The sequence below is a fragment of the Chiroxiphia lanceolata genome, chromosome 4 (assembly GCF_009829145.1).
Source record: "Chiroxiphia lanceolata isolate bChiLan1 chromosome 4, bChiLan1.pri, whole genome shotgun sequence".
Classification (NCBI taxonomy): Eukaryota; Metazoa; Chordata; class Aves; order Passeriformes; family Pipridae; genus Chiroxiphia; species Chiroxiphia lanceolata.
The window spans coordinates 33,300,448-33,328,055 of record NC_045640.1 but is presented as its reverse complement, the minus strand read 5'-3'; the positions used below and the strand labels follow the sequence as shown (position 1 = coordinate 33,328,055).

The 27,608-nt window shown below is 38.8% G+C and overlaps 1 protein-coding gene across 10 annotated transcripts; it reads left to right on the top strand.

The window, feature by feature from the left end:
• Window positions 1–193: 193 nt before the first annotated feature.
• On the top strand, window positions 194–27,504 carry FAM149A (family with sequence similarity 149 member A). 10 transcript variants are annotated; one of them, XM_032686760.1, is made up of 14 exons: window positions 2,511–2,587; window positions 13,998–14,108; window positions 15,091–15,223; window positions 16,701–16,843; window positions 19,138–19,263; window positions 19,424–19,594; window positions 21,378–21,568; window positions 22,950–23,104; window positions 24,152–24,255; window positions 24,463–24,690; window positions 25,008–25,128; window positions 25,871–25,999; window positions 26,415–26,496; window positions 27,285–27,504. In XM_032686760.1, the coding sequence occupies exons 1-14, from the start codon at window positions 2,526–2,528 to the stop codon at window positions 27,383–27,385; spliced, it is 1,857 nt and encodes a 618-aa protein (XP_032542651.1). In that variant the 5' UTR covers window positions 2,511–2,525; the 3' UTR covers window positions 27,386–27,504. The 10 variants fall into 10 exon arrangements, with proteins under 10 accessions (XP_032542652.1, XP_032542651.1, XP_032542647.1 ...); XM_032686756.1 differs by lacking the exon at window positions 2,511–2,587 and adding an exon at window positions 2,921–3,125; XM_032686763.1 differs by lacking the exon at window positions 2,511–2,587 and adding an exon at window positions 11,608–11,669 and having other exon boundaries at window positions 27,302–27,504.
• Window positions 27,505–27,608: the final 104 nt, after the last annotated feature.

Here is a 27,608-nt window from a genome sequence, read left to right as displayed (position 1 = left end):
CTTCACTTGCTTACAAGTCCTGAGTGAAGACAAAAAGGCTCTGTTTACAGCTGAAGTGATAGATGATGATTCTGTAATTACAGTAATAGGATTATCCCCTTTGTGATGCTTTCATCTCGTCTTTCTGACCTTTTCAGGCAAGTGACAAATTCTTTCTTTATGCTTAGGCCATGAAAATTGAGGAGGCAAGCTGGTAAGGATGGCTTGCCAGGTATGCATCATGTCAATTGTTCTTTCTCTTATTTAAAGACTAACATGTGAAAGGGTTCCTATGTTTCCTAAATCTGTAATGACACATAGCAGCAGAATTTCTCTTTCCACATCAATATAAATTGTTTCGAAAATGTTAGCAGTTCACGTGGATATTAAAAATGACATAAAAATGCAGAGAATGCATGGAGAAATGCTGAGGTGAAATGTGATAAAAGAGGTCAGACTATACAATTAAATATATGATCAAATGTTTTTTTCTGACCCTTAAAGCCTGACAAATGACAACGTGTAAATTCTATAAAGATTTTTCTCTTCAGTACAAATGTCCTCAAAATTGGTTTCAGAACATAAAAAAAAAAAATTATTAATGCTTAGTTTTGTAATATAGATAAGAATACAAATTAAAAGTACTTGCTACTGAGTGTAAAATAATTTTAAATGATAAAAATATGATTATGATTTCTAAATAGTTATTTTAATATGTAGATTCAGTTTAAAATGATTTCCCGCAGATAAAGACATTAAGGCTCACAATGAGAATTAGACTAATGTTTAAAAAAAAAAAAAAAAGCACAAGGGCAATAAAGACAGGGCCAGTGGTTATCAGTTGTACCAGACAAAATTTTCACATAAATTTTCCCTGTTTGTCTAGAAGTTACCTACTCCTGCTCTGCTCCTGTACATTTGTTTGACAATATTATTGAGACTCCATAAATGGGCTTTGCATGGCTAAGATCTGTAAGTGCTTTCAGGATTCACAGTTCATATCTGAACTGTCTAGTTTCTTTGCAGTGGGCAGCATCAGACTATATTATGCTGATTTGCTGAGGAGTTGAACACCAAATACACGAAAAGTAGTTCCAAACTTGTAATGACAAAGATAGTACCTAGGACTAAAGAGGAATCATTTGTATTGAACGCAGAATATGTAAAGGTCTTGAGCGAGACAGAATGGTCAGGTCTGGAGATTTGGAGTGGAACCTGACTGTTTCTGCAGATCTTGAATGACAGGGAGTCATGGTTTAGGAATGGTCCCCAGTTTAGTGTCCCCACTGAAACACTCCACACCGCTTGCTCCCCGCCCCCCTGTGGTGGGCTGGAGAGGAGAATTGGAGGCACAAAAGGTAAAGATCATGGGTTGAGATAAAGACAATTTACTGCAAACAGCAATGAAATAAAAAACTAACAGTAACAGGAACAATATTAATAACAGAGCGTACAAGAGAGGCGATTGATTCACATGCAAATGCTTACCATGCAGAACACAATGTTACCCGAACTGGTTGCTTCACACTACCCAACTGGAAGGGACTCCTTTTCCCCCTGTCCCAAATCCCCTTTGCTCCCTACACATGACAGGAGGTGGTATAGAATTATCTCGGGGTCCTAGCCATGCTCCTCCTGGCTACTGGAAAAATTAGCCCCATCCTGGCCAGAACCAGGACACAGGGAGTAATGAACAAGTTACAGTGCTGTTCATAATAGGATCTATTCCAGGTCTTCATGCAGGGGCTGCAGCTGAGATAAATATACTACACACCAGTGACCTCAATTATGCTACTTTCACTGCAGCTCAGTCAGGGCTTTTTGGCATGGTAGGAATAAATGCAGATTGTGCATATTTATTCCAGTTTGTAAGAAAAAGGCCAAGAACATCCCAATTTCAAATCTCAGTCCTCTGCTTAGTGTTCCATGTGCTCTCTCTGTCAGCTTATTGCACTCCCTGATGTGCTAGGAAGACAAGACAGGGATAAAATCCCCCACTTTATACCTTGGTTTTTGTGTACCAGTAGATGCCAACCTTAAATTGATAGTGTAACTAGTTGCTTGATGTGTGATCCTGAGGATCCTACCTATAAAGCAGCTGTGCCAACTTTCAGCCTCTGCTGTTCTTTTGGACACTGCCATGGGCCATTCTACATGTTCATATTCTGAGCTGGCAAAATGTCCGCCCTGTCTATAATACCAACCATTACAGTGTTCCCAAACTGCTGTTGGAGTGGTCACACTTCATCCAGGCAAGAATCCAATGTTGGAAAGCTAGGGCAAAGTTGGAAAGATTTGCCCCGTCCCCACTTGTGTGCCTCCAGCTGCCTGGCTTGTGTCACTGCTGTGGGGGTTTTTAGCACGAGAGTCGCTCATCTGATTACCCTCTACTGCTCTCCAAACTGCATGGGATGATTGGGAGCATCTTTAAAGGCATGCGTTGGTCCCCAGCTGCTCCCTTCGGTGTCTGCCTGGTGCGGTGATACAGGTGTGCTGGGTTGGGTCACTCTGGCTCCCCCCTTCTGTTAAACCCTCTCTGCTCACAGATGTGTGAAGCGGGGTCCTGCTGTCCTGGCAGATGGTCTTCGTTTCTGCTCCTTAATACTAGGTGGGATGCTAATCGGAGAGGAAAGCCCCCTCTTTATTTTGTCGGCTCGCAGGCTGCAGCAGGTTGCTGCGCTGCGCTCGCAGGTGCGGGGGCCGGTGGGGGCGGCTCTCGGGCCTTTGGCCGGCGCGGTGCTCCCCGCCCAGGGCGGTGCGTGCCCGCCGGGGTTTGTTTCGCTTAGCAACGCCTGCCGGGCCGCAGGCGGCGGCAGCTCCCGCCGGAGGCCGCCGGGCCCCCCCAGCCGAGCTTGCGGCGCCGGGAAGGGGCTCCCGCCCGCCGCCATGAAGGTGGCGGAGCCGGGTCCGGGTGCCCTCCCGGCCAGGCTGTGCCGCGCCCCGCCGCCCTCCAGCCCGCGCCCCAAGTCCGGCGGGGGCCGCGCAGCGGGCAGAGGCGGCCGCCCCCCGCGCCCGGCTCCAGGCGCGGCTGACAAGGAGCCCGGGGGGCGAGCGGGCGCCAAGGGGCTGCTCATCACCCTGCCCGACATCGGGGAGGAGGCGGCGGCAGAGGGCGAGGAGGCGGCCGGCATCCCGCGGCGCCCCGCGTGAGTGCGCGCCCCCCACACCTGAGGGGAGCGGGTGAGGTGTGCGCCCCTCGCTCCTGGGGGTTCCCCGCACCTGGCCTTTTCTGCCCATGGGTGCCCTCCCTAAGGGAGACGCAAGGTGCGTCTCCTTGCGCAGGAATTCCCTTCCCCCGGGTGTATGCCGGAGGAAGCGCACCTGTCTGGGCAGGAGCCGTGGTTCGTGCGGGGCTATTAAGAAGGGAAGCGCTGGAGCGGCCCAGGGGGCCCGCCTGAAAGGGATGGGAGTCAGAGCCCGGCCCCGCACGGGCGGAGGAAAACTGCCCGTTCCGAGGGGAACAACGCCTCGGGATGCGCAGGGAGAGCATACCCTGGCCAGAGGGAGCGGAGGGGGTGCTCAGCTTGAGCAGGGATACCGCAGGTAAAGATACCGCATATAGGTGGGTGAGTCGTATCAAACTCTGTCCCGAAGTTGCAGCTGCGCATCAAAACAGACATTTCAGTCACTGTCTTGTAAAGTGTCAATAACAGGTGTAAAATTTAGTTTGGATGCTTCTGTGTTTAATCTAAAAACTACACCCTGAAAATGTTTAGGTTTTACCTGCTCATAAAAGAAGCCTCTTAAGTATGTGTGCTTTAGGATCTGGCTGGTGATATTTTACTACAGCAAAAAAAAGTGGTTTCTTAGCATATTTAAAACTGAATAGCTTACTAAAATCAGCAATAATTGTATTATTATATTGATGAATTTTTGTGTACTCTTACAAAAAAAAGCTGCGTGTATGTAATATTAGTACACAAACATCTATAATCGCTTTCTCTGTAGTACTAAACTATGCTAATCTTTGATATTACTATTTTATTGGGCATTGATAGGAGTGAATATATTTTTGAGAGTTAAGTTTTTAACTCTTCTGGCCTATAATCTCTTCAGTACGCTGTTACTCTTTCAGTTGGAATTTAGAACCTCTACTTTTAGTTTGGTTTCCATGTAGCATAACATTTAAAGTCAAAGCACAAAACCTCACTAATGTAATTCTTTTATTTTCCCCTCCTCCGATCAAGAGCATTTTGTTTTTGTCCAGAATAAATTGTAAGCTCTTTCAGGCTTAAACTTTTACTGCATTTGTGTAAAATAGCAACCTTTTGCTAATAGGGAGGTTAATTTGGTTTGAAGTGGATTGACAAGAGTTCTGTTTAGAAGGTATTTGATGCTTTATATAAATAATACCAGAACAAAACAGTGTCATGTGCCCATAATTTTCCCCTAGTTGCTTCTTTTTTTAGTACCAAAAATAAAGCCAAGTGAAGTGCTGCACAAGTTGGTATTCCTGTTGAAATGCTGATGACTTTTATTCCTAGAAAAGGATGAAATTCACTCTTAAAACAAATGATTGTATTGGAACGAAGAATAAATCCTACTACATTAAAACTGTTTGTGTGCAGCTAAATGCTTATTTCGACTTGCTATTGAAACATTTCTAACCGATACCACCTAATTATTCCCGTTTTACTTTTGTATGCATGGTGACATTTCAAATATTTTACTCATAGAAGTTAAGATCGTTCTGATAAGGTATTGTCTGTCTTAAAAAAAAACAAAACCAAACCAGAAAGATGTAGAAGAAGGAATAAGATATATCACTTTGACAAGGAAAGTCTATACCTCCACATTAGCATTTTTTTAATTAGATGGTTCCACTTAAGCTTTTATAAGAAGCATCCTAATTAAATATTGACAACTTTAGTATTCCTTGCCTACAGTTGAGATTTGAATTTGTGAGTTACAGAATACATTATTGATAGGTACATGTTAGAAGCTTTTGCTTTCCTTCCAAAGAAAGTTCCTCCATAACAAGTTTTATTGCTGTTTTCTTGCTGTTTAAAATGTTTTAGAAGACATCAATGGCCAGTGTACTTTCATTAATAGCAATGTAACTAGAAGTAATTGGTTAATAGATGAAGAGATAAATTTTATGTCTTAGTATTTTTTTCTTGGGTACTGACAAGTTGATAGCAAACAAAATACTGTAAGAATGCAAAATAATGAAAATCTGGCACTTGTTTCTTCTTAACTTTTCCAAGTATTCTGAATTTTCTGAGCTCCTCAACTACCAACAACTGGTCCTGATACTGTATAGGGCTAAACTATAGCAGCACATTGTGAGATTTTACATTTATTATTTATTTACATAGTGATTTCATATCCTCTTAATTACATTGAGGGAGCATTAATGAATAAATCTTTTTTTCTTCATAATGGAGAAAAAAATCCACTTTTTAAACTTTTATTTAAAAAAAATGTTCTGCTATAAAAATGAAATTTCTTTGGAAGATAGTAAGATGCTTTATGGTATACTTACACAATATGCTGATGGCACCAAGATACATTGATTGCTTTTTAAGAAATATTATTATTGCTATCCTAACATATTGCAATAGCTAGCAAGATAAGAGCCCTTACCTGGTCTAAAGTAAATTGGGCAAGGCTTAAGTTATATTTCTTAGGAGTGGGTAATATTTTGTAGAAACTAATCCTACTGATCCCCTAACACAGGGAAAACATGTTTGTGAACTTGGTGCAAGAAGCTTTATCTGTGAGGTACAAATGTCATGGTCTTCTGTCAACTTTTATTTCTCAGCAGCTCAAGCTTTGGCCTTCAAAATTATGAACTTTGAAAATATGGGTATAAGTAACTTGATGAGCTGCAGAAGAGGATGGAAACTGATTCCCTGTCTCCTGTTTTAAGCACTAAAAGCAATAGATCTCTTTCACATATGTAATGCATACTAACAGAGCATTGCAGTGTTACTTAGCTGGTCATTTCCATTTTTATACTGATCTAAAAGAGTAAATATAGTAATGTGGTGGTTTGCCATGGTCCATTTTTTTCATTGCAAATAACTCTAAAAGAGTGGAAAAATAAGTTTTAATTTTATATGGTACTACACATTCATCTACGTTTTCTAAGTGGATAGAACTAAAAATAATTCCTAACGTATTGAAATATTATATGTAACATGAGGTTTTTGGAAAATCTTATGAATTTTCCAGCAAGTCACAGAGTCATAGAATGGTTTGGGTTGGAAGGGACCTTAAAGATCCTTCAGTTCCATTCCCCATGACATGGGCAGGGACATTTTCCACTAGACCAGGTTGCTCAAAGTCCTGTCCAACCTGGTCTTGAACACTTGCAGGGATGGGACATCCAGAACTTCTCTGGGCAACCTGTTCCAGTGTCTCACCATCCTCACAGTAAAGAATTTCTTCCCAATATGGAATCTAAACCTACCCTCTTTCAGTTTTAAACCATTCCCCTTTGTCCTATCACTACATGTCCTTGTAAAAGTCCTTCTCTAGCTTTACTGCAGGCCCCCTTTAGGTAATAGAAGGCTACTCTGAGGTCTCCCCAGAAACTTCTCCAGCTCTCTCATCCTATAGGAGGGGTGCTCCAGCCCTCTAATCCATCTTCATGGCCCTCCTCTGGACCTCCTCCAGCAGGTCCACGTTCTTCTTATGCTGGGGCCCCCAGAGCTAGAGGCAGTACTAGCTAATCAGCTAGAGAATAAATGTCAAAAAAAGCCTAGACCCTAAAACCAGAGGATCTCATTTTTGCTCTAAGTCTTTTGATTGTTTTCAGATGCTGAAAACTTATTCTTGTGTACATTGAATATTAGCCTGTGTTGTTTATAGGAAACTGAGATGGCGTGTTTACAGCCAGGCATATTTCTGATGAAGCGCTCAATAAGTTGGTTACTAGGTCAGCCATGGAAAGGAGAAGAGGAAAGGCCCTTGGCCCATGTTGTTACACTTAACTGTCATCGTGAACACAGTCTTGTGAGTTGGGGGACTAGAAATGGATTCGACTTTATATATTTTTAGTCATTTGTCAATGTAGAGTTCAGTGTGCAATTGTTTGTGGGGTATGACACTTTTTAGTTTAGATTTGGCCCATAGTGGCACCAGATCAACTTTTTTTCTTCACCAATATTTTTGGTAATGGAGAAGATTCTTGGATCCTGCAGTAGTTTGGTGGAAGTTTCTGGTCTTTTCAGTGATGAGATCATTCCTGTCAGCTTGATCAAGATCTAAAGGAATTAGAGATTTCTCTTCTTGACAAATTACTGAACTTGGGACTGAATGCTGAATGAGTCAGTTTATTCTTGCTGTTGCTATAATTTTGTTGAAAAAGTTTTGAAGTGATGTGAATGTGTACTTGTGCATGTGTGTACACTATATGGAAAATAAGTGTGGGGATTTCTGTGCTGTTTTGGCTCCTTCCCTTGAAAACATGTTCATACTGTGCAATACATGTGCACACAGACTGTGTGTTAGCACAAACTATTTTTACCTGATTTTTTACATGATAATTTTCTCTAAAATGGAAAACTTAAGTAACCAATACAGGAAGCAATTGGTAAAAATCTCTGGGTTTTTATTGTTTTTCTTTTTTTCCTCTTACCCCTGTATTTTTTACAAAAGCATATTCTAATTAGTTCCTAAAAGCTCTGAAAGTATGTGAGGATTAACACATAAAGCCTTTTAGCATTTTTGCTAAATACATATACAGACATACACATTTTATGCTCCAATCAGAGAGTTTGGAATGTTTTTGGTATTTTTTTTTAATTCTATAAATCATAAGGGATAAATCCTAAATAGTATGCTTTAAGCAGTGGTATGTGTTATGTTGCAATGAGGTGGTTTAACAATCTCTAAGAATATTGTTACAGTGTTTTCTTTGAGATATAAATCTTCATAGTAGTGAGGCAAAACAAAACACAGCATTCAGTTTTATGGTCAGCAAATAACTGTCCGTTGATAAATAAAACAGAAGCACACATAAAAATGTTTCACAGTTTTAGTCAGTTAAAAATATGGGATTACATATGTCAAGGTTGAACAAGTTTTATCTTAAATCATCAGTACGGCTACAGTAACTTGTCACTTGCTAAAACATCTCTCAACTTTCCAAGCAGTGCAGAGGTAAAACATTACCTATGCATAGCTGATGAGATGGAGTACCAGCAAACCATGTGTACTGTTTTAGAGAATACGTTTGGAGTATTTACAAATATACATTTACAAAGTATGTCTGATTTGTAACCAAGGGAGACACAGTCCAATAAAAATATTTAATGTGACCAGTTGCCTGAAGTCGTACTGACTGCTAGATATTTTTAGTGACATAACCATGTTGCAGTTCTTTACAAAGCGCATATTGGGAACTTTTCTGCACCAAAATGTAAATCCCTGTGGATTTTTTATTATAGGTTATTACATGACTTTAAGAATCCAAACCTTTTGTCTTGCTTTCTATTTTACACTGTATTTTTAATGGGTTTCATGATCTCTCCTTTTCATGTTATTCCCTCTCTTCCTCCAGCTCACTGCCTTTCACAACATTTTCTGAATGCATGAAAGTTTTTACATCCTTACTCTTCCCTCTCCTAACTAGGTGTGCTGAACTCTATTAATAGTCTTCAAAATACATCCTCTGTTGGCCAAGTGAACTCCTTGGGATGGACTGGTTACTGTCTTTCTGTCTCCTATCTAAAAAACACCCTCCTATCTCAACTCTCACCAGAAGTTTTAATTATTGTTCAACCCCCTGAGTTTAATTTTGATTTCTTTATGATCTTCCTATGATGTGAAATTAAAGTGTACATCGTAGTGTACATAATTTTTTTTTCTTCCTGTATGTATGGACACACAGCTCAGATGCTGCTGTGCATGTTTATTCAGTTCATTGTTCTAATGTGAGGTGAAAGGTGGCTAGCTGCTAGGTCACGTAGTGGCATTGTGTCATACAGGCTGCAGCCAGCAAGAAATACAGGATTAGCACAGCAACTTGATTTCTCTTCTTAATCATTAGAAAGTGGCAGTGTGCATGAGGGGTTTCTCATGGATGTGCAGCAGGAGATTACCTAATTAAATTCTGTCCATCATCAGTGTGTAATGCCTCTGCTCGGCTGATATTCCTCTGTCAGGGTTTTGGCTGGGATAATGTTCCCCTTAGTAGCTGGCACAGTGCTATGTTTTGGATTCAGTATGACAATAAATTGATAACACAACAATTGTTGATTGTTGCTAAGTAGCATTTACCCCAAGTCAAGGACTTTTTGGTGTCCATACTGTAGAATGTCATGCTCAGTATACAAATTGGTGTTGTCTCTGTGGGGCCCATTGCTGCTCAGGGATGGACTGGGAATTGGTCATTGGTGATGAGTGATTGTATTGTGTTGTGCGATTGCTTGTTTTTCTTTTTTTTTTGTTTGTTTGATTGGTTTGTTTTTGTTTTGTTTTGTTTTGTTTTTAAACCAAGAGGAGTTGAGTTTGTGGGATGGGTGAAGGGTTGTTACTTTGTTTTTCAGTATTGTCTTTCTTCCAATCCAACACCATGGAAGTCACACTATAGAAAGGACAGAAGAGAAATTTCAGGTTCTCAAGTCTCTTGGGCTACAGAAGCTTTTAGCAGTATGATGTGACATTTTGACATCTCAAGCCAGGTGTGTTTGTGGTTCTAGAGGACAGAGAAAGGTATTTAGTATACCTGAACATATGCAGACTAAGGTCTCCCCATGCTTGCATTGCTTCACTCTGTATTCTAGATACTGTAGAGCTGTTGCCACACAACATTTCAGATTAATTTTTTTTTAATTCACTGTTCAGAGAGGATGAAGTTCTGCACCTGTTCTTAGTGATTTATTATATGTCAAATTTTCTTCAGAGATGTAGAAACATAATGGAAAAAATGTTCTGATCTCTCTGCTGATGAGAGAAATCTATTTTAAAAAGATACTAACTGAATTTCCAAATGTACATCAGTAACAATATATATTGGGAAAGTTGTGGATCACTTCCAAGTGTTTTGTTAGGGTGCTACTCCTTCTCTCTGTGTTCAGACACTTGATCCTGCAGCAGTAAATGCCTCCTATCAGATCTAAAGAAATAAAACACCTTCTTGAAGACTCTAATTAGCATTCTTTATTATTGCAGTTAATTAAGATGATAGTATTTGCCTTACTGTTGATTCATAATTTATATGAAAAAGTCAGATTTACTTCTACAATATCTTGCTCTCAGAATTTGTTTATATTGCCTAGAACCAAGTATTGTACTTGCATTCATATTTTTACAATGAACCAAGATTAGAAATAGGTTTAAAATGATATATATAATACTCCGCAAGTTCATGCCATCTTAAAGGCTTTATACTTTTGAAATGCATTCAAAATTTGCAGAAGAATAAAATTGCTATGTACAAATAAACCTGTCTTGAAAATTGGAACGGTTTATTGTTACTTTGTTTTGTAAAGGTAGGAACAGAATTTAACACAGATCATGGTGGCTGTCCTGGTTCTGGCCATTTACTGTGCACCTACTGGAATTACCTCAGCTAAACTATTTCAGGAATGTCTTTTCAAGATATTCCACAGTTGTCTTGACTTTGAGAAAGCTGAGGCACAGGGACTGGAAGCAGGAACAGGTGATTTTCTTTGTATTACTGTATTTATTTGTATTGTGATTAAAGGCTGAGCCAAAGCCACTTCTTTCAACAGCAGTAAAAGTCACTGGATCTGTCTCATAAAAGGTCCAAACCTCTGAAGGAAGAATTCAGTGCTGCTGTATTAACTACATGTAAGTATGCTCAACCCTGAGCACTGTTACAGTAGTGTCTTTAGATATGACCTCTTCTAGGATCTGCAATGATGTTCAGTACTGTCTGCCATACTTAGCAGTTTGTGGTCACTGAAGTTGTTGGAAGGGAGTAAAAGTGCTCTTAGTATGCGGAAAAAAAGGTGTGTGTTTTGTCAAGAAATACAGTGAGAGTGTACCATGGTTGATTGCAGTCAAGTTGGACAGATAACTACCTGACCTAGAGGGAAAAGGATGTGTGCATTTCCTATGAATGTAGTATTTTCCGAAGTAAAAATATTCCAGCATGCCGCACTGTAGTTGAATATTTATATTTTCTTCTTGTTTATAAGCAGATGTGCTTCCTCTTCCAAGAGAAGCTTTCGTCAGATGCCAGAATTTATGCACGGGAGCTAGAGATGAATGGAGCTAGTGGATTACTGGAGCTGCTGTAAATTTGCAGCTGACAACCTATGCTCTGCTCTGGCACATGTGATGTGGAAGATAAGTGATGTGCACAGGGATAGTTTGGAGGAGAACTCAGTTAATTAACAAGGAAAATTCTTTATTCAATTGTCCAGCACCGCATAATTTTTGTTCATCTATGAAGGTGGGAGAAACCCCCTCTGGGCAGAAGACCATAAACTGGGCCTCTTTTGGCTGCGCGTTGAGAGGCGAGAGGCGGGGGCGATGTACACCGCCCCCGTTCAGGCTGAGGCTTTAACTTTGCCGGCGCCCCTTTTTGGGGGAGAGGCCTTGCCCCGGGGTGTGTCGCGGCGCGGGTGCCCCGCGGGTGCAGCGGGCGGGCCGCCCCCGGCCGTGCCGCGCCGGGGCGCTGCGAGGGCCGCGCGGAGCTCCCACATGCGCGGGGCGCGGGGCCCCGTCCCGCCGGGCAGCTACGGCAGCGGCCGGGGGCTGCTCGTCGTGGGGTGAGTGCGAGGCCGGGGCTGCGGGCCGTGGCGGTGGGAGCGCTGGCGCGGCGTAGGCGGATGGCGTGATTGTTTTGTACCGTCACCATTTAATGTCCGCAACTGCAGAGCCTTCGGCGACGGCTGGGAGTAGTCGGGAGCTGCGGCAACTCCTGGTGTTTGCTTGCCAGCGCAGGGGAAGTGATGCTGTGGATGTGCTGGGAGGGGTTTTTCCTTTCGTCTTATATTATTGCAATAATTTCCTGGCACAGCTTCTAATGGCATGTGATCCAAGGAATCAGGAGACGTAGCACTACAACATGCAGTGGAACAATGTGGCAGAAACGCTATTTTGCTCCATCTCGCATCAAGACAAGAGGGAACAGCCTCAAGTTGCGCCGGGAGGGTTTAGATTTGATTTTGGGAAAAAATTCTTCACTGAAAGGGTGATCAGGCATTGGAACAGGCAGCTCAGGGAAGTGGTGGAATCCCTGGAAGGGTTCAAAAAACATGTAGATGAGGCACTTAGAAACAGTTTAGTGGTGAACCCGGCAGTGTTAAGCAAATGTTCGTACTCGCTGATCTTAGAGGTCTTTTCCAACCTTGATGATTCTTTGATTCTCTGTGTTATGTTATTAAGTATAATGCTTATATGTAGTTTCCAAGAGAAGGTCCATGAAATATTACTGGTGGCATTTCTGGGTTTTTCGTGTTTGTAGGGTCAGGTTTCCTGCAACAACTCCCCCCCCCCCTCCCCCCCTTACCCCCCGCTCACCGGGTTCTTTAGGAAGTCAGAAAGTCTTACAGATACAGGAGACCCAAGAGTCTGTCAAGTAAATAAAGCAGCTGGAATTCAAGAGGAAAGGATTCTTGTACAGGCAAATTACTACAGTATGAAGCAGAAGGTAACAGTAAATGGTTTCCTTATCCAGTGATGTTACATGGGAATCTGTCCAGGGCAGTTTGAGCTAGTTGACCAGGTAAAGACATGAACAGTGAAGTGTGAAATCTTGGTGGTGATATTAAGCTTTAGAAAAGTACTAAGAATGAAGATCAGCTATGATAATACTGAAAGACCTTATAAGGCTGCCTGAGCAATAACCTGGCAAATGAAATTACAGAGAGATATGTACAGGAACAGAAGGAAACAGTATTCTATGTAGAAGATGGACTGTGAGCTCATTGTTACTGCCTGGGAGCTAGATTTTGGTGTTAGGACAACATGAGAGTCCAGTCATGGAACAGGACTGCATGAATTTTCATAGAGCCTCCTGCTGCTGACTGGCCAAAAGCGGATACCTAGGGAAGAGCTAGGATATTTTGAGCAAACACATAGAGATGTTTTCCACTGCTTTTGTACTAGCCTCCAAGAATTTGCAATTGAAGGTCTTCCCTGATGAGAAGTTCAACTTCTCATAGGTTTTTGGTGTCTTATTCGCTAAGATATAGGAGTAGCATTTGTTACGTAGTCCATTTGAGTGGGGAGTTAGAATTTGACATGTATCTTTGTAATATGTGTAATGGCAAGATAAATACCAGGATAGAAAGAAGACAGCAGTCCTAACTATTGCAGGACAAAGCTACAGTTCTTGTCTAAAGAAATGAAGAAAATTCTTGAACTGTTAGCTCTTTCCTTATAGTTACTCATTCACAAATGTACTTTGATGCAATCATGCTACTGTTCACAGTTCTGACCTGAGGATTTTATGGGATGAAAACAGGAACTTTCACAGGTAAAGCACTCCGTTGTTATAAAAGTGTTTCGGAGGAACACTTTGACACATCTGTGTGTGTTCTGAAGAGGTGGGCTTAGTTTATTGATGACAAAACTTAGTGGGATTATAGAAAGATGTGGTTATAAACAGTTTCCATTAAGAAAAGCTAAAAACAAACAAAAACCCCAAACATTCCTTCATTAAAACATATACTAAACTAGTTTTAGTAAAGACCACTGTTTGCTTGGCAGCTTATCTGTAACTTCTTTTTATGTGGAGAGACAGCTGAGAAGGTTGACTTATGTTAATGATTGAACAGAAACACACAGGTAAATAAATTACTGTATAGGCAGTTACCGGTTTGTGCCTTTGCTCTGTTGCTGCAATTGTGAGGTGCTGCTACATTTGTGTGTGCTTTGTGCAAAGTTTAAACTGCACAATTGAAGGAGGATGCCTGTGGAGTTAAACAAGTCTATTTTAAAACAAGGTAGTTTGTTTCAAGCAAATGTTTGTGTTGATGGATAGGATCGAAAAATTCAACGGAGTAGTTGTCTTTCTCTCCTCCCTCCCCTCCATTCGAGGTGCAAATTAATTTTATTTAAAATTATGAAATGATGTGTTTCTGTGTTTATAGGAAGGGACTGTCCAGAGGTTCCACAAGTCGGTGTATCTCTGGAAAAAGTGGAGAGTCTCTTCCATCAGTTTTTGCCAAAAATGTGCAGGAAGCCATCGACAATTATACTTGGTATGCATGTACTTCTGTAACAGTACTTCATTAATGCACTTTTGATTTAGACATTTCAAGATTGGGATCAATTTTCACTTGTCATGCTTCTAGTTATTCTCATGGATGATAACTGTTGCACAACCTAATTCAGGATATAAATTGAACTAACTCATTTTTTAGAGGGTTTGAACTTTACTCCCGGTTTGCATTGTGGATTTGAGTATTTTGAGACCATAGTAAAGGTCACTGATTAAGTCTGGAAGGAGAGTCACTTCATGATTCAGTTGAAATCATGCTTGCCAATGTTGCAGGTTAATTAACTTTCAAGAAGTTTCATTTCAGATGACACTGGTTAGAATTTGCCTGACCTGCACATTTGATTGCCATTACTTTCCCTGCATCCCAGTGTGGGTGGTAGCTGGCAGGGACCAGGTAGGGCTTCGAGGACTTTAATGCCAGAGCTCAAGATTTAAAGTACACCAAGTTTAACAACATAGAAGGCACTGCATACAGATATATAATTCAATAGTATTTGAAACATTTGTAGAGATCTTGTGCTTAGTTTTGCAAATGTTTTCTTGTGATAGCTTCTAATAGAGTTAAAGAAGGCTTATGTTATTTATAACGTGTGGTATTTCATAGGGTCACTAGCTGAACAGGGGAAACCAAATAATTGTTAGAGCTGGAAATATAGGTGCATGGGTACAGATATATTTAAATACATACACACACATATATGCATATTTTAGAGGACCCATACAGTTGCAATGATATATATACATACAAAAGTATAATAGTGTAGGAAGAGTTGCCTTTAAGGCAGTAAATGGTACTAATAGGAGCAGGTATTCATTGCACTCTACTTGAAAATGTATGCTTGCACCTCTTCAGCTCAACAGGAATACGTGTTGCTGTCCATTTACGTGATAGGTTGCTTTATTTTAAAAATGTTTATACAGAAAATAATCATGTTTTTCGTTTTAATTTGTCATATTTTCAGTGAAACACTTTCATCACTTTCATCTAGTGGCTGTACGACACCCACGGAGTTGAATAATTCTTGGTCTGGAATAAACAGCTATACTACTGGTTTGTCTACTGAAAGAAGTTCGGTTTACTCCTGGAGGGATGATGTGCGTCACAGAAACTTTTACAGTTCTCTTTCTTTAAATATTGTAGAAAAGATTAATATTTGCTGAAAATGGACATGCAGCACCTCATCCATAATGGCCTAGTGATTGAATAAATTGAATTAATTGAATTTTTAAAAAAATAGTTTTGTTTGCAAGTTGGTATCAGTGCTGCTAATGTGTAACAAAGAAAAATGGGATAAAAATATGAAATGATGAAGTTTGAGGAAAACAAACCTATTTTACTGAAGAAGGTAGGCTTAGGTTTCTGAGTCCATCAGAATGATTAAATATGTGTTTTCAAATACTGCATAGTGCAGGTGATGTCTAATCTGAATTATTCTCAGTGTTTTCAGTTATAAAGTACATTCATGAACATGTGTATAATTTTCCCAGTCTTGGTAAATATTTAGCTCTTACATAAGCTCAGTTCCGTTTTGTAGATGATGCAGAGAGAGGTCGTACCTTTTATGGAGGCTGACCTGGTGCAGGCTGGCAGTGTTGAATAAATCCAAAAGCATTGCAGTTGCTGCCACTTTCATTTTAAAAAGCCTTCCATGGCTCGTAGTGGTAGTTCTGCCATTATTCTTGCATAATGTCCTAACCTTTAGGGTACTGACCCTATCTGTCACTGCCAGCCCTTCAGGAGAAAGCCTCACTCCGGGTTATACAATAACCTGTATGAGAGTTATTTTCTCATTCCTTCTCGGTGTGATCCCTTCTGTAGCCCAAAATGCTTTGAAGCATTCAGCTGGAAGCGAACAAATGTGATTTGGGCCCTGAGTATTACCACTTTTTTTAGTATATCAAAGTATCTAATGTAAGTGGCAAATGTCATTATGAACAGTGCCCCAGCCGAGGAACCCTCAGCCAAGTGCTTGTCTCCACATCACTGGATAAAATTAGGCACTTCCCTGCTATTTTCATATGCCTCTGTGCTCACCTGTCTCTGGTTGCACTGATTTGTGGGTTCAGTGAAGAGGTGTGGAAGGGCATTTCTCACACTGAGACTGTTTCCTAACCACCAGACTAGGTCATGCAGATGGAAGGTGCCCCCTCTTTGCCCTCTTAGCTTTTTTAGTGAGAAAGAGCAGGGAGCTTTGATGCCATGGGTCCCAGAGATGCAGTGTGATGCTTCATATTGGAGCAGGGAACAGGCTGGTAGTCCAGACACATTATAGCTTTTTTTTTTTTACTGTTGGCTAATCCTGGGCAGCTGCCAGTTATCTGTTAACATCCTAGAAATGTAGGCTTTTAGTTCCTTTTTGCTGAATCAACTTGCTCAAGTCAGATATATGGGATTTTTTTTTTTTTTTTTTTTGCATTGTGGTATATAAATTGTGTGTCTCAAATAAATGGTCTGAACATGCATTCTGACATGCCCAGCTAAACTGATTCAAGTTGTTTTGTTCTTTATATATTGTGGTAATTTTAATTTAGACGCCAATTTGCTAACAACTATTAACTTTATAATATGTAGGAATTTGATAAAGCCAACACACAAAGAGTGCATCAGTTATTTTTGGAGATTGATGAAATGCTGTTTGAAGGAAAAGTGACCACCCAAACGCAGAGCTTGCAGGTCGAATGTGCCGATTGGGTTGAACAATTTCCTCACCTAAGGTAAAGAAACGTTTTGCTAGTACTAGTTTTCATCAGTTATCATTCTAATTTGAATTTTTGGGGTACCCTCTTATGGATTGCTCTTAATGTATGGCACTGGATGTGGCACTTAGTGCCATGATCTAGTAGCCACAGTTGTAGTGGATCAAGGGTTGGACTTGATGATCTCGAAGGTCCCTTCCAACCCAGCTGATTCTATGATTCTATGATCAGCAACACTTATGTGTTCAAATCTGTATCTCTGGGACTGAGCTGTGCCATAGTTGCACAGTAAGTCTGGAAAGTGGTGCTTAGTATAATGATTGCTGGCAAAGGTAATTTAGCAGGATGTAATGAGAAAATAATAACACACCATTTTCATAATGACTTTTCCTAAATAAACAATACATCTTGTAAATAAATATTTGATTTTATTTTAAGTGAAAACATACTGTGAAATTCCAAGAAATTCAGTAATTCTGTAATTGATTCTTCTAAAAATTAGTGAAATATGAAGGACGACCACATGCCTCACATATACTGCACAACCACAACATCCTCCTAAGCATGTAAAACAATGTGTTATATTAACCCAGCAATAACCAATGAATAGATATGAGGATGCACACATGATTAATAAGAATTGCTTTGCATAGATGTGCAGAATTTCTAGGCAGCCTGATGACTGCTTCTTGTAACACAGGGGACAAGTCAGTGTTGCTCTGCATTATACTGTCTTGCCTTCATAAATGGTGGCATGACATTCTTTATGAGATGTGGTTTCTCTTATTCTAAACATGGGCCTGCATGTGTAATGACTGTCTTCTAGTCAATAGTTTGTTAGCACCATTAAAAAGAATGCTTTCAATAACTGTGGTATGCTTTCAGTGCTTTTAGGTAATTTGCTTGTAAATATAAACTAAAATCAACTAACAATTTCTTTGTCATGAAAAAGGCAGAATTGTCAAATAACTGAGGCAGTTTTCACTAGCATCAAGCCATATTTTGCCTTGTTTACATACTGTGAAAGTTAATAGAGCATGCATAAAATGGAGACAGATTTTTGTGCTGTGTAATTCAATCAAAATATTAAGTAATTTCTCTATGTTATTTAGGGTATTTTCACTGGGTAGAATTTATTTTAAGTGATTCCCTGTATGTAGTATTTTTTGATTCAGATCTAATGCTGGCAATACCAACCAAGTCCAAGAGGTTGAAAGTAAACTGAAGAAATCTGGGAGCTTCTGCATCATTTGCTACTAAGGGATGTGGTACCTCCTGTGGTTTAAAAAGAAAACAAAACTTATTTTCATTTATTAAGATGAAACCTTTAAACTTGGTGTGTGTTGACTAGTTACTCAGAAGAATAGCTTCTGGGATGCCAGATTTATTTCTGAGTTGTGCTTAAAATTGCTTGCTGGCTGTCTTTTTTTTAATTTATAAAACAGCTGTTTTGATATATGAATATGTGGCTCAACATGTGCGAATAAATATACTCAAGAACTGTCATCAATAAGAGAAAGATCAGATCTATTAAAGAGAAAGCTTTTTGTTCTTGGCTTACAAAATAAAGAGTGAAAAAGGCCATTGCTTAGAGCTTCATGTGGCATAAAGTGTTGTTCTGTAAAAGGTAGTCTCAAGAAAACATGTTCAGGTGAGTCTGAACATTGCTACTTGCACTTCAGATTTGACTGGTAAATTCTATTGAGATCCCTTGTAAATTCTAGTGAAAAATAATTCAGTAAGGAACGATTATTTAACTATACTGTGTTCAGAAATTATTTTATAGCATAATTTTGTGTATATTTATTAGAGTTGCTTTTACCTTTTCTGTCTATTCCTCTACATTATGCATTTTGGAGTTCCTGCATTTTCTGAACATTAATTTTAGCCTTAATTTTCCATGTAAACATTATTGCTTAGCACTTTTGCTCACACTGATGGATACTGAAATTAGATAAGTAAAGGCACAGCAGATATTATTTGTCTTCTACATCCATTTTTAAATGTTTCTTACAGAGTTTTGGTAAGAAAGGAAGAATGGCTTTAAAAAAATCTAACAAGTTTCACTATTTGCTCTTAAAATTTATAAACTAGAAACTCATCTAGTGTAAATCAGCTTAACTTTAAGGACTTAAAAACTGGGCGATGTTGATGTATTACACAGGGCTCTGAGCCCTCCATGAGTTGCTTTTGAAAGCATATGTAAGGTGTGCTTTTACATTACCTACTCTTTGCAGCTGTTTGTATTCTGGATCTTTGCATATGGCATAGGCTTCCATCTAAGAAGTTGCTTGTTCTCTCCTTTTATTCAGGGTTCTAGGAAAGCAGCTTCTAGTGCCAAAGGATGAAGGCTTTCAGCATTTTCAGAGCAGAAATGATACCTATGTGGATACTAAGTGTCTGCCTGGCCTCTGTGAATATACTAGTAATACAAAAGAGTATGTTGATTTTTTTTCAAGTTTTCGTTTTTGTCTTCCCCCCTTCAGAAGTATGTACAAATACTATTTTTGTATTACTGAAACATATCAGTATAATTAAATATGGACTTTCTTCTTTCTTTGAATGTTTAATTTTCGTTTTGTTGATTTTTTTTTTCAGGCTCTGCATTTCGGGCTCTAAACTGATCCCAACAGCATCTCCAATACATAAATCACTGGATTCAAGTTCCACTAGGATTTCTGACTCAGCCATGTATTCCTTCCTGGAAGAAGAAATCTATGATATGGATGGAAAAATAGAAGAATATCTTGCCTTTGACAGCAAGGAACTGTAAATAACAGATATATGTATTTTTGAAGAATATAATGAAAAATTATCAGTGAACCCTGTCAGGGTTCATAAATTGTGTTTCTCTTCTGTAAGATACAGTTCCTTCTGTCCCTGTGTTTGGTAGCACAGTGGTCAGAGCACTCACTGAGCATGTGGAAGATTAGGTATGTTGTCTTTCTAGTGGTTCAAAACTCACATCTTCCATGTCAGAGGGATGTGTCTTAACCACTAGTTGTTTTGAGGTGTTTGGTGCATGGAGATTCAGTAAAAAGAATATTTAATTTTGAGATAGGGTAGAATGAAGGCATCCCTTCTTCCCAGGTGAGTGCCTTGAGCAGCAGGTTGTTTAGGGTCATTATACTGTACATTCTCTTATTGTCTGCCCTGATAAAGAATCTTAAATTCTTTCAGTGCAGTGTATTACAGCTTTGTGAGGAGAGCTGCTGGTTGCAGCCTGCATTCAGAGCATTTTTGTGAGGGGCAGGAGTCAGTTATTTTCTTGACAGTCAACCGAGGTTTCCTATGAGCCGGTTGAATGTTCCAGCAACTAGGCTACTGGGTGGATGAAAGATTATAATGTACTGTTTCCTAAAAGGCCTCTATGAGGGGAAAACTTTGGTAATACTAGTTGGGCACAAAGCATAGCTTTTTATGCTTTTTTATGCACATTCAGGACAAAGACATGGTTGTTCTGAAAACCTGAGGAACCAGACTGACACCCTTTCAGTCCTGTTTCTGAAAGAGAGGGCTGGGGTTACTGCCTTTGAGAATACTCTTAGTATTCTTCTCTCCTCATTTTGCTGAGTAAGCAAATTTAATTTGGGAGGGGCACTTGTCTGAAGGTGTGTTTTCTCCTTTGTGCCTCCTTCGCATGCCTCTTGTTTTCTTCAACTCTGAAATACCTTGTTCTCCGTAACTAAAACATTAGGCATTAAAAAACCTGATATGAAAATAGCTTGGTCATATTGTGATTTGGACTGCTCAGCCACGTTTCAGTTATAGTTAAGAATTATGCAGTTAAGTTTGAGGAAGAAGTGAAGAAGTGACTGAGAAAGGGAGATAGTAGAAACCAGTATGAATTTGGAGTCATCTTTATGATCTCAAAAAAATGAATTCCTTAGAAAGAAATATGATGGCATTAAAAAAAGAAAAAGGTGAAAAATTCCTTCCTGAGAGGTGTATTAGAAGACCAAGTTAAGAAATGTTGCTGCAATGTGCTGCCCTAAGTAGGGAGGAAACAAAAAAACCCCCAAAAACCATAACTCTCCTCACAGCAGTGGAAAGGAAGAAGGTATGTGTAAGGCTATAGGCTCTGCTATTCTTGTCAGACTACAGAAATCCTTTAAAGTTGTTTTGTCTTTGATCGATGGTGGAGTGCTGCAGATGTGTGCAGGTGCACAGGGCATGATAAAAAAAAATATTCTATGTTATGGTCCTCCTGACAAATACAACAGATAATAGTTCATTTATGTTACTGTAAAGAGTATAGGATTTAGTCTCAAATGACTAAGTGCCATGTATAAAGGTTTTTCCTAGAGCTGCAGATCTTTCTGTTGTAATGCCCTGGTGGGATTCTTTAATTTTTCAACTGCAAACAAAAAAATAAAAGAAATCCTTATATGTGTATGATAGGTTCTGTTCCCATAGGTGCATTTGAATTTGAATTTTTTGGCGATCTACAGCTGACTGCCTTTTCTTCTGTATTTATGTTTCTGTACTGGAAGGAAAGGAAAAAAAAAGGCAAAATCCATAAGAGTTCTTTTGAATTTGTTTCCTTTTTTAGTGATGATGAGAGTTGGGAACAAAAGAAGATGTGTCTCTCTGAGAAGAGGAGTAAGCGTGGCATTCCCCCTGTTTCTCCCAATGCCTGTATCAAAGATGCTGTGGCTTCTGAAGTGTTTGATCATGTTTGGAGCAGTGTCATTGGAATATTGGAGGAACTGATTAAAAAAAATTGGGAAACTAGTATCCCAGGTATCTGATATTTTCAAATATGGTGTTTATTAAATCTAACTCAGAAAAGTGATTCTCCCCTACCCCTTAAAATAACCAAATTTTCCAAGCTTTATTTAAGATAACCAGTGCTGGAGCACTGTAAGATATGTAATGCCTTGCCATGAGTGTGCGCACACACACAGTACACACATGCACCTAAAATAAAAACTTTATTAATTTTTAGGGAGTTTTTTATGAGAGGTGGGAAAAAAGGGAAAAATACTTACTGAAATAACTTCATTTTGGGAGAGCATGTTTAAAAAAATAAAAATCATTGGCTTGAGATGCAGATTGATGCTGTTAGCAGGGGATCACTGATGATGTGATGTGAATCTGGAACCTAGGAATCAAAGTCTCCTAGTCCTCACTGTTTGAACTTTGTTAATAAAAAACCCTTTAGGTAGGAGATAGACAGTCTTGCTGATGTTAGGAGTTCATGAGTACAGGATGAAGAAATGGTGACACATGTAATTTTATTTTATGTTTTCATATTCTATTGGACCGTAGCAAGGAAAATTAACTAGAAATGAAAATCTATTTATTGTGCATATATTGTCTTTGGAGGCTGAGGGAAATTCGCGTCCTTTCAATGTATTTTCAAAGGATGGTAATAGAAGAATACTTGAGGGCGTTTTGGAAGTTACCTCAAGTATGAGGTACACTCAACCTCAAATATAAGAGTACAACAAAGTAAGAAATGGCAAAATTTCTCAGAATGCTTGCAGTATCAGAATTTAGCACTTCAGGTGTTACTGAAATATAAAAGTCCCTTTCACATCACAGGCAGATTGTTTAGCTCTCAATATTATAGTTTAGGGAGGATAGCTTAGCGGTGTTATGATAGGTTTGCTTTTCTATCTTTTTGAAGGTCATGAACTTATGACAAATAGCTAGTTACCAAAGTATCTCAACTAGGAAGGAAAAGAGTTTGTATTTATAATAGAAATAAGATAGTAGTTTACATCCAAAATGAAACACCATGTAGCTGCTGTCAGACAAGGACGCTATCAATAGACTTTTTGTTTTATATATATTTTTAAGTTTTTTTGCTGCTTAAAAAGAAAAATCTTTGGGGATTTTTAAATAACATTTCAAAGTCTTAGCAATATTTCCTTAAACACCCACCTCCAACTCTAACTGTATAGACAAACTTGTATGTCAGTGTCAGAGAAAGCATAAACAAATGGGAAAGCTTTTAGGAAAACATAATTTATGGTAGATTTTTAAATAATATGGAAACTTAAAAAGATATGAAAGTCTTTATTTACTGTGAAGTGTAATATTTTTTGAACCCCAACAAAGGATGGCCAGTAAACAGAAAATTCCTCTTATTACATCTACCTTTTTTGCTGTTGTGCAGAGTGTGACAAAAAATTGGAAAACCTGAAAGCTGTTACAGCAAAACTGCCACATTTGCCAGCCATTCATATTATAACAGATACTGGGAGCATTCCTCTTTCCAGAGGCTCTGAAGCACGAAGTGTATCTTTTGGACCTCATTCTGTTTCCTCACAGGTAAAAATAAAAAATAACTTTCTATCAAATGGTGTTCTTTTTCTCTGCAAACCTTGGACAGTCTTGGTTGAAACTTGAAAAGGCTCTTTTTTCCGCCCATTTTGTTTTGGTTTTTTATAACAATTAGGTGTGCTTGAAGTCATCTGATTTAAAATGCGGGTTAATTAAATGTGCATTTTTTATTTGTTGTCACTTGTTTTTCTTTGGTGGTTCTTAAAGATGCCATTTATCCCTAAGATATTGCTGCAGTTGCTTTACCAAGAGAGTCTTGTTAGACTGTATTTTGCCCTAGACTGTATTCTGTTCTTAATTTTGCTTTATTGTGGTCTAGTAATTTCTTCTTGATATAATTAAGAAAACAAAGTGGACTTTTCCCTGGACTGCAGAGGTGTGAAGTTGCAACTTCTTTTTCTCTGCAGTACATCCACCAGCACGTTGGCACTAGGCCTTACCTGTCTGTGGAAGCTCATGTTTATATTGATAAAATGTTCTGTTTTGTCCTGCTTGCTGCCTTCTCCCTCTGTCACCTGCTTTGCTTTTTCAACCACCACTTCTGTTTCTTTTCTCTCTCTGTCGAGTTCAAGCAACTTCATTCTCTTCCATCTACTCTTTTTCCATGCTTGTTAAGCAGTGAGATAAGGACCATGGAAAAGATAGTTACAGGGGTCTTGCTTCTCTTCTTTGGTGTGCTTTGCTCTCTAGTGCTCCCAGCAGCCAGAAGTAAAATGCGTAGATAAATAATTCCTAGACTCTATGCCCTGTGCTGAGTGAAAATGGAAGCTTTGGAGAATCAAACTCTGTCTTCAACTGAAAGAGTATTTTAAATTGAATTGCACTTCAATAACAAAATTATGGAAGTCATATTTGTAAAAATCTGTTTAAAATAAGTGAAATTACATAGTTGCACCATCTACTACTGAGAATTCTATTAAACTGTTTTAATAGAAACTTTTCTAAAATACAAGTAAAATATCTCTTAACTATGTGCTTTTTGAGGTCTTCCTTCAAAAATATAAAGGTTAACGCATAGTTATTGCTTTTTAATAGGTTCAGCGTTTCTCCAGCAACTTCTGTAGTGATTTGAATGGTGTGATGACAATTCAAGCAAAACCACTCCAACAGAGGCATGTTACCAGAGTAGAAAAAATACAGTAGGTTTGGATATTGACATTTTCAAAATGTGACATAATTCACACTGCATAAAAAATGTTTTTCAATTAGAAAAAGGTAATAAAAAGGCAGTGATTTTGTTTGTATGTATCACTGATGTGATAGTGATTTGCAGAGGTTGAAATGATATGCTGTTAAGGATAAAAGGATTCTTGATCCTAATTCATAATTTCTTTCTCTTTCCCTAGGAATGAGCAAGAAGACAAACAGCAAAGCACTGCCTCCAGTGCTCCAAATTCAGCATATTCTAGGCTGGGGAGAATTTCTGATAATAGTGTTCTGTCATCATCTCAGGCACTGCTGGCATCTTCTAGGAAACTACCAAACCATCGGAGGTTACCTTCTCTCACCTCTGACCAACTCTGCTCAAAAGTTCCTAATATGTACAATGAGGAAATCCTAAGACGGACGAAATTGTGAGTTTTTAATTTTATTCTCTGGTTTTCTCAGAACTTTACTGAAATTTCACCAGTGAAAGGTTTTGCAAAATACTTGAAAACTAAGCCATAATTTGTTATTAATTGTAGAATTCAGAGAGGAAAAGAAAGCAAGCTGAACCATGCTTTTTTGAGGAAAGGCATTTGTTTTATTTTTTTTATTGCTGTATTAGTTGCTGTTATGTTTTGTAGCCAAGCTCTATAAAGAAATGTACTACTTTATAATTTCATACCGCTTCAGCGAAGAAGTCTGTAACATGAATTTTCCTAAAAGAGGAACACTTAAAATTCTGTAGGGTTGCCAGCTCAGATCGTTTGTTTTCTGCTCGTACACCTGCAACACGGAACAAGTTACCACCAATAAATTCTGAGGCTCTTGAACAATATCTTTCAGTACCTCGACTGCAACAGAGCTCTGTAAGTTGTGTTCATTTTTGTATTGGTGAAGAACTTCAAGCTATTTAGAAATAACCTGCTCTGTGTCACTGGTTGAAAGGACCAATTTTACAGTTTGTTTTGGTTTGTATTTCATAGATGGTTCTAACATGCTAATGTGAATTACACTGGGGTATCATTACAATACAAGAGAAGTCAGTTTAAAACGTCAGGTCACAAACAGATCACGGTGGAAAGACTTCTCTGACAACAGAAAAATCTGGTTTAAAAAAATAGAAAAACAGCAAATCAACAAGATAGTAACCTTGCACATTTATGCATCTGGATTTAAAAGGCTCCTTTCAGTGTTTTATTCATTAATGTTAAGTTATAAGAAGTAGAAAATTATGCTGACTGAAGCAGAAAAGGATACCAACTGAACAAAACAGCTCTTCTTATACCAGCCTATTTCTGAAGGTTGGGGAAGTCAGAATGAAAGTAGATTGGCATGTTGATATTATTCTTCTTCTGAATAATATTTTGAATTGAGATAAATGTAAAATCTTTTATTATTTTAATTAATGTAAGCCTTTGGGAATTATAGACTAGTATTAGGAACAGTCTCACATCTGTTTGAAAAACATGAGAACCCTTAAATTGGTGCTTTTGGTCAGAGAAAACATATTTTTCTTTTCTCCTTGTGTACTTTTGTGTGGCAACAGAAAAAAATATTTTAACTGATTCAATTGCTGCATTCTCTTAATGCTTTTTTTAATTCTCTCAGCGTCAAGGACGATATGCTCTTAGCAGAGTGTCAAGTGCAGTGCCTCGCAGGATAGAGCAACCGGCACTCAGAGAAAGAACTGTTACTGTTAATCAATTTTCAAGGCCCAACACAACTCATACATTCAGGGTATGTTACAATATAAGTAGAGACATGTCAAGGGGAAGAAGCTTTCAGTCATGCCCAGTGTTGATGTACAGAAGATCTCATTTCTCTCCTGACTTCTGATGTACAGGGGTTCTTGCTACCTGTAGAGAGGAGGATGTTAAAAGTCTTGGGGAGGGTGTGGGACTATTGTATGAAGAAGAATTTTTTTTCAGGTTTAATGCATCAGACTGTTCCTTTGAGGGTTGTATGTGTGTTAGAGGTGTGCAGTCTTCCTTTGAGGGAGTCTGTATGCTAGAGGTGTACAGTTTTAGTGCTGCTTGGAGCTTTGCGCTTTGGTAGGATTCAGTCTACTGGATTAGATCATAAAAAACATCATAAAACGTTTCAGTAGATAAGTGTATCGCACTAGCTAGTAGTATATCTTCCCTTTTTACAGAGAGACACATCTCAGAAGAGATCACTGACTCCCATGGATATTGCTAACCACAGAGGGATGGGTCAAGGATTTTTGATAACAGGTAGGCAAAGTAAGAATTACTTAGAAAGTAAAAGGCCAGAAAAATCTATGAAGCCATCATACAGTCAAAAAGTGAAGTGCTCAGGAGGAGCTATCTTGGCATAAAAGAACAGGTGTGCTTGGCAGGATCTTTTGAGTTTGGTTTTGCAGTTTCTTCTCACTTGGTCTGAGTTAGTCCTAACTGATTGGTAGGAATCCTGTAAAGCTTCTTTTTGTTGTTATGACATGTATCTCTCTCTCTCTTTTTTTTTTTTTTTTTTAGTATTTCAGCATGTTTACAATTATGGCAAGAGTAAGTGGTGTACACATGTAGAGGCTAGATATTTTTGCAGCTGCTAGAGTAGTAACACAGATTCATGCTTGTGAGCTATTCATGACAAATTTTACTTTAGCCCCCAAATTAGTAAACTTTTTATGTGAAAAAAAAGTTTAAAATATGCATTTTTAATAGAAGTATAAAGCTCTCTTAAATTAAAAGAAAAAATCAATATTGCCTTGCAGCTGTCTCTTTCAGCTATAATACCGAAAAGAGAGCAACCCTGTGTGGCTCATTTTGTTTCATTTTTACAATAAAGCTGACTAGCTAGCTCCTGACATAGTTTGAGTCTTTGTATATAACCCTTACTTGTTTGGAAGTTCCTTGAGTTTAAACAATTATATAATTGACATAATTATATAAAAGATGATGTAAAAATAAGGGTAGGTTAGCAAACATTGATCTGAGCAGACTAGTGGAAGTAACTTACATATAAACTTGGAGTGTGTTTCAGGAATTATGACAATTAACAGTGTTTTATATTTTCCAGGCTCACAGCATCACTACAGATCTGTTCAGAGAAATCCTTCAACCTCAAGAAAGAGATTTCAAATTGCTTCTTAATCCATTTTAGAAAGAAGCAGAAACTCTCTTCACTGACTGACTGAGTGAAGCACTATATTTGCCACCTAGTACCTGTGTGTAATAAAGAAGGTGTGCAGTATGCTGGTGCTTACTGAGCCTTGCGATCTTCAGGGTGTCTGCATTGCCTTCTTTTAAAATTGTCTGACCAGAGGTTAGATTAAAAATTAGAGCAAAATGAAATAAATGGTTGAGGTGTCTGCACTGTTTGCAGC